The sequence below is a fragment of the Malania oleifera genome, chromosome 2 (genome assembly GCF_029873635.1).
Source record: "Malania oleifera isolate guangnan ecotype guangnan chromosome 2, ASM2987363v1, whole genome shotgun sequence".
NCBI classification, from domain to species: domain Eukaryota; kingdom Viridiplantae; phylum Streptophyta; class Magnoliopsida; order Santalales; family Ximeniaceae; genus Malania; species Malania oleifera.
Window position 1 is genome coordinate 23,219,557 of NC_080418.1, and position 6,876 is coordinate 23,226,432.

General features: G+C 35.6%; 1 protein-coding gene across 1 annotated transcript; it reads left to right on the forward strand.

Annotated features, from left to right (window-relative positions):
• The first annotated feature begins 2,228 nt into the window (after positions 1-2,228).
• Positions 2,229-3,349, forward strand: LOC131149843 (MLP-like protein 28). The gene is made up of 2 exons (XM_058100608.1): positions 2,229-2,523; positions 2,841-3,349. Exons 1-2 carry the CDS (start codon positions 2,328-2,330, stop codon positions 3,107-3,109), a joined length of 465 nt encoding a protein of 154 aa, XP_057956591.1. The 5' UTR covers positions 2,229-2,327; the 3' UTR covers positions 3,110-3,349.
• The last annotated feature ends 3,527 nt before the right edge of the window (positions 3,350-6,876 follow it).

The window sequence follows — 6,876 nt, forward strand, 5'->3', positions numbered from 1 at the left end:
AAGACCTCCTTTAAGATTTTAAAACTACCATAGAATTCTTTTAATGTTCTCCAAAAATACACAGATTTTCCTAAAAAAACGTATCTTTTTGATAAATCTGAGGGGATGTCCTTGAAATTCCTAAAATTCAAGAAAGGTTCCTTAAATTTTTAAAATTTCAAAGATGGTAATTATTTTTATGTCAAATTTCATGGAAGATCAATGTCTTTTACTCTTAATTTTTTTTAAAAAAATTTTGGTTGTATATCATCCTTGATCAAAACTTTTGTTTGGTTATTAAACTTTTAAACGGGGTCATCCCTCATCCAATTCTAAACCTATCCTTATCACAGGCAACCTAACACGCACCATTAACAATTTAACAATAATGTGCGACAAACAATATAAATCTTTTCTTAAAAAAATATGGAGGGTACATTAATTTTTAGGCGTGGGCCTATCTAATTAATTTTCTACTCTTAAACGTCATTTTAATGTGAGCTTTTCAAAGTAGTTGGTCACAACTTTTGACTAATAGAAATTTTTTAGACCTAAGTTGGTAAGCAGTTAATTCTTGAAAATGTGGCTCGTGTGAGTATGATTTAGAAATTATTTAGGGAAGTTATTTGTGCCCACAACCTAGCTATTAATTAATTATTTTCATTGAACTTCCCTAACAATAGACCTTTTTGGGATATGTCCTTTGGCGCGCGTGCACATACACACACACACGTTAGAAGTAAGGAAATCAACAAAGTTAGGGAGTTGTTCAAATTGCTATATAATGCTAATATAAATAGGAGGGAAAAAAAGACTCCTGCTCTTACATTTTCACCGTGTCTCAAGCCTTCATGGTGTCTAGCCTTTATACTAAGCATCCCATACAATCAGTTATGTAACTCTTTCATCCCATCAAAAGTGAGCGTTTTTTTTTTTTTCCCTGGGCATATGGCGCAGTGGCGAAGGGTGGTCTTGGTGTTAGCATCTCACGATGTGTGGGCACGGATCGATTCCTGGCTGCTGCGCTGCACATCCGCGTTTACCTCCAGGAATGTGATGGGCTAACTACTCCTAGCGTGGGATTAGTCAGGGTATGCCCGGACACTCGGTGTTATCCAAAAAAAAAAAAAAGTGAGCGTTTTTTGCTGGCTAGCAATTAATAACAAAATTCTTACAACAGCTAATCTGCAAAAAATATGATGGATGATGGCTTCTATGTGTGTCTTGTGCAAGAAGGAAAGCAAATGAGTTGATCATATTTTCCTTCATTGTCAATTGAGCAAGCAGATTTGGGCTCTCGTGTGCCAAAGGACGTGCACTCACATGGTCATGCTAAATTCTTTGAAATCAATGTTCTTAGCATGAAATTTATCGAAGCTTAAAGGGTTTCTTAGAATGATGAAAGTAGCTATTCTAGCAATCATATGCTGAGAAATTTGGAAGGAGAGGAATGGAAAAATCTTTAGAAAAAATTACTCCAAAGCCACAAATATTGTGTATGATAATTTTTTATCAAATCTGTACCTTTGGACTATGTCTAATTCTCTCTTGTTTTATTTGGGCCGGAAAGACCTTTCCTGTATTTGCGCTGATTTGGGAGCGTGATTTCACTCATTTCTCCCCACTTTGTCATTTTCTTCCGCTTGGGAGAATTTAAGGTGCTTACCTCTCACTCCTTTAATAAATTTACCCTTTCTTTAAAAAAATTAATTAATTATTTTCGTACTTAAATTGTGTTTTATAATACAGCGTATTACATAAATCTGTTTTTGTTTTTGTCAATAATTTACACTATAGTGAATTGTGCGTCTGGGATTCAACGCCTGTTTGGGGAAAAAAGAGTTAAATTTTCTGATTTAATTGCATAAAGAATTATACTCGCTGATATTTTAATTATGTTCAAATTACATGCTATTGGGTCAGAGGATCAATTATATTTTATTTCTCAACGTAAAACACGTGTTTAGCAAATAGCAATATATACATGTGTATATATATATATATATATATATATATATATATGTATGTATGTATGTATGTATGTATGCACTGGTGGGTCCTCCTCACCTGCAGGCTGCAGCTTTGATTGTTAATTAATTCAGTGAAATGAAATGAATCACAAAAACCCAGCTGAACCCAACTGCACGCTACAGTTTATCAGGTAGCTAGCTGGCTAGCTGATCGGTACATATAACACGTTAGGAATGCAGCACTATAAAATGGGTGAAAGGGGTCATCCCTTTCCTTCATCCCTACCTAGCTAGCTAGCTATAAGCCTGGCCTTTAGTTAGTTCTTCCTAGCCAGCTCTCTCTCATTAACTAGCTCTTAATTTGCCGAGAAAATTAAAATGAGTGGTCTGAAGGGAGAACTGGTGGCGGAAGTGGAGGTGAAGTCTCCGGCGGATGAAGTTTATGACATATTCAAGGGGAAGATGCACCACTTGCCGGGCAAGTGCTCTAAGAGAATTCAGGATGTGAAGGTGCATCATGGCGACTGGCACCTTGATGGCTCTATCAAGAATTGGACCTACGTTGTGGCTGTTGGTAGGCTCTAACTCTTGCAAGAAAATTCCCACGTACACAATTTGAATATGTCTGATCGATCGAGTTCGCAAATCCTGTCCTAATTAACTTTACCTTTGGGGGAGTAGCAATTAAGAGACAAATATTGCACTACTTAACTTCCTCTCTCTCTCTCTCTCTCTCTCTCTCTCTCTCTCTCTCTCTCTCTCTCTCTCTAAATTACTTGAGCTTATTTCTTAATTATGCTTTATGTAATTGTTTTTTGAATGTATAATTAGTTTGATACTTACACATGTTCTTGCTTTTGTTTTTTTCTTTTTGAAAAAAAAAAAAAACAGATGGGAAAGTGGAGAGTGGAAAGGAGAAAGTGACAATAGACGACGAGAAGAAGACGGTGAGGATGGTGTTTTTCGAAGGAGACCCAATGAAGGACTACAAAGTGTACAACGTCGTCATTCAGGTTATTCCAAAGGGCGAAGGTGGAGTGGTGAAATGGACTTTGGAATACGAGAGGCGCAGTGAGAGCATTCCTCCTCCCCATCGATACCTTGATTTCGTCACCAAACTCACTAAAGATCTCGACGCCTCTCTGCTCAGTGCTGCGTGAGCCATATATATTAAAATAGCCTTATGCTGAACTAGGAGTACTAGCTACCTAGTTAGTTATATTGTGGTGCTTTTGTATGAACTACATACAATAAGAGCTCGAAGGCGTCATCGATAAGTGGTTTCTACATATGTTGTTTCCTCGATGGACCCATTAATCAGCTCTCTCGTACTATTAGCTATGTGTCTATGTATGATTTTGATGCGCATCTATCTATGAATGAAGCTTCGTGTATGTTAATTACTGTTTTTAAATATATATATATATATATATATATATATATATATTCTCTCCTTTTCTTGTGAGTTGTGAATCTGAGATCTTTTGTGTGCAGGTTTTTTTTTTTTTCTCCCCTCCACTTTTCTGCCTTATGGTTTAAGTTGTGATAAGTTTTATATCGATATTTGTATATTTTTTTATAAAAAAAATTAAAAAAAGGAAGGAGAAGGGTGAAAGGGCATGTCACGAAATTGGCCTCATGTTTGATAGGTGGCTGACATTAAGCCCATTATCTGTGAGTACTGAGGATATTTCAAACAAGAAACTATATATTAAGGATTGCTGGCTGAATAACAATTAGAACTTTGATTTATTACTGGAATTGGTTGGTGCAGATAGAACAATGGAAATTTTGCATAATGTGCCAGCTCGTAAAAGTGGGCAGGATATATTCGTCTGAAGCCCGCCTCTGACGGTAATTTCTCACAAAAACGACATGGGAGGCAGCGAGGAGAAAAAGTGATAATTTTGTATGGAATGACTGGTTTTGACATTCTTTATTGCCTAAAAAAATTTCAATGTATTTTTGGAAAGTCTAATTTAGATGATTGGCAGTAGATGAGAAAATTCAGGTGAAAGGAATATTGATAGCTTTGACATGTAATTGTTGCATGCAGAAAAGCTAGGAAAACACTGATGATATTCTTTCTTTATCGTTGAGTTAGTGTGGTGTTGGGTATTCTTTTCCAGCGGTTCCTTCCCTCGAAAAATTGAATTGCAAACTAGTTCCACTATGCTCGAAAATCGTCTATTAAAGGTATTTTAATCGGACTGATTCCATGTTTGATTACGTGATGCATTTAGAATCGAAGATACAAAGCGAGAATGGAAGGATTATATCAAAGTGCATATCAAATGTGGAGAAGTGTTCAATACTAGGTTGGTTCTATAGCTGGGAGCACTAATTTTTTTTCGAAAATTGAAGATGTCGGACATTAAGATTTTAAAGGAGTTTCAAATTAAGCATCATGGAGTTTGCGACAGGCTTGGAAAAATTATTTTGTAGGTTAAACCTCCAGCAGGATGGATAAAACTTAATTATAATGGGAACTGTAGGGGCAATCTGGGTACTTCAGGAGGTAGAGAAATTATTCGGGATTGCCATGACATGGTGAACGTGGTTTTTTCAAGCTATTTTGACAATGATACGAACAATAGTGCGGAATTAAAAGTAATAATGGAAGGAATTCATTTGTGCAAACAACTTCATTATTTTAATGTCATTGTTGAAAGTGACTTGCAAATTGTTGTTGATTGACTTCGGAAAGATAGATGTACCTTGTGGTATCTTTGGGATTTTTGGGAGGAGCTCGTGGTGGAGTGAGAAGGAGTGAACTTCATGGTGATCAATCAATATAGGGAAGGCAATAGTGCGGCTGATTTTGTTGCTAAAGAAGGAGAAATGAGAAACAATTTCATGTACGAAAAATAACATCTTTTACCACGTTCTCTGAAAGGTATACTTCGGATGGATAGGTTGGGTCTCACTTCCTTTCATCTTTAGTTCAAATCTCGAGTATTGTTTAGTGGATTTAGAGTTGTTTAAAGTTTTTTTTATTTTATCTAGGCCTGTTTTGACTTGTTTCTTAGTTAGCATTGTTTGGATTTGTCGTCTTGGTTTGGTTGGTTGTTGGTGTTGTTTTTGGGAGGGTTTTAATTTCATTATCTGTAATCTCCCAATTTCTTGTCTTGTAACCATGGTTTTCCTCCGCCAAAAGCGAGGGCATATAAGTAAAGTTCTTCAAAAAAAAAAAAATGTATACACTCGATATATCTAATATTTTTTCATTTAATTGAGAGTTTAATCACACATTTTAGAGTCTCTAAGCCACTACCATTCTACACGTATGAGTTCATGGGTAGCCTTGATACACATGAGTAAGCAGTAACTTGACTCAAAATCTTAAATCTATTGGGTCTTAGGCCCACCCATGTATATAAGTACTCATCATCTACTCAATTTTTTCAATTAATGTGAGACAAACTCACAAGTGGAATTCTAAAAAAAGTCTCCTATTTTGTCCATACAAATGTTGCACCTAGATCATCCTCACTCGCATACACATGTCTCTTCCATTATGTTCAGGGTCCTTATTCATTAAGATTATGTTTGCCATGATAGATCTTCGATAGAAACAATCTAATCTAGTTCCCACACCAGCAGGTTTCTCATCTCGCCCATATTTAATGGTTAAGACTGCTTATTGGCATGTCTATTATAGGTCTTAAGAATTTTAGAAAGGGTAGTTATCCACCTCATGCCTATAACCCAAGTTTAATGTGAACCTCAAATAGATAAAAATAAGAATAATCCTTTTCGTGGGACCAATATCCCGTTTTGTCCTAGGTAGACACGAGAGTAGAGCTGCAAATGAGTCAAACTGTTCGTGTCGACCTAGAAGTAGAGTCTAGAGCGGGGTGAATGGATTCTTTCGCGTATTTTTGATTTTCTCTACAAAATATAAATTTTAATAAGATACAAGCAATTATATCACAACATATAAAATATAAATCATGCACAAGATATAAATAAAAGAGTGTAGGGAAGAAAAACTTAACACCAATGTTTAATATGGTCCGGCCTCTTGCCTACGTCCGCGCCTTGAGACACACTCAAGGATTCCACAATCCACTATCAACCTCCTTCACCGGCGGAAAAGCCTTTACACCACAAGAGAATAAATCCCTTTACGCTCACCAAGAGCCCTCCTAAGGGAACCAATCTCTTACCACTTGGTTCATTAAGAACCCTTACAAGATGAATATGTAATACAACAAAAATGCTCCTTGAATGAGCTGATATTTGATACAATAAACACCTTACAACTCTCTCAAAGTAATGAATCACAACTAGAATAAAGAGTAAGAGAGATGTTGAGCACAAAAATAATGAACTAAAATGAAGTGTGCTTGGGAATAATGTATAATGACTAAAATCAATGTTTAAACAAGTCTTTGGGCTTGCATTTATAGGTAAAATGGGCTACAAGCCTTTTTATGGTAGTTGGGATGATATATTATATATTTAAATTGAAAACTAGTTGTTTATAGCCGTTGAGGACTGAATCCTGACGCAAATTGTTGACTATATGACCCAAATCGTAGCCACATTCTTCTTGAAATCGTCGACGAATTATTCCAAATCATCGATGATTATCCCAAATAAGAAAAAGTCATAAAAACAAAACTTGTGAAATATTTTCTTAGCTTTCCATAGATATCAAAATTGTCCTTTTTAGACTTTTTTAGAAAAAGTTATGCCCCAAATATCGAAAGATGTTCAAAAAATTTTATAGGTGCATAACTGAGGTTTTAAGTCCAACCAAGACCAAGTTTGTAAAAGATTATAACACTAATATGATTTAAAATTTATCCTTATGAAAATATACTTGAATTAATTGAATCTTTAGGTACATAAAAATAGTTTTGAATTAACCGGGATCAAGTATATTAAAGTTCACAATACTAAGACCACATAACACGTGCCC

What these genes read in the sequence shown, in the direction of transcription:
- LOC131149843 (XM_058100608.1), top strand. Translation starts at nt 2,328, where the DNA reads ATGAGTGGTCTGAAGGGAGAACTGGTGGCGGAAGTGGAGGTGAAGTCT. An exon ending in GACCTACGTTGTGGCTGTTG is followed by an intron (nt 2,524 to 2,840) that starts GTAGGCTCTAAC and finishes AAAAAAAAACAG; the next exon opens with ATGGGAAAGTGGAGAGTGGA.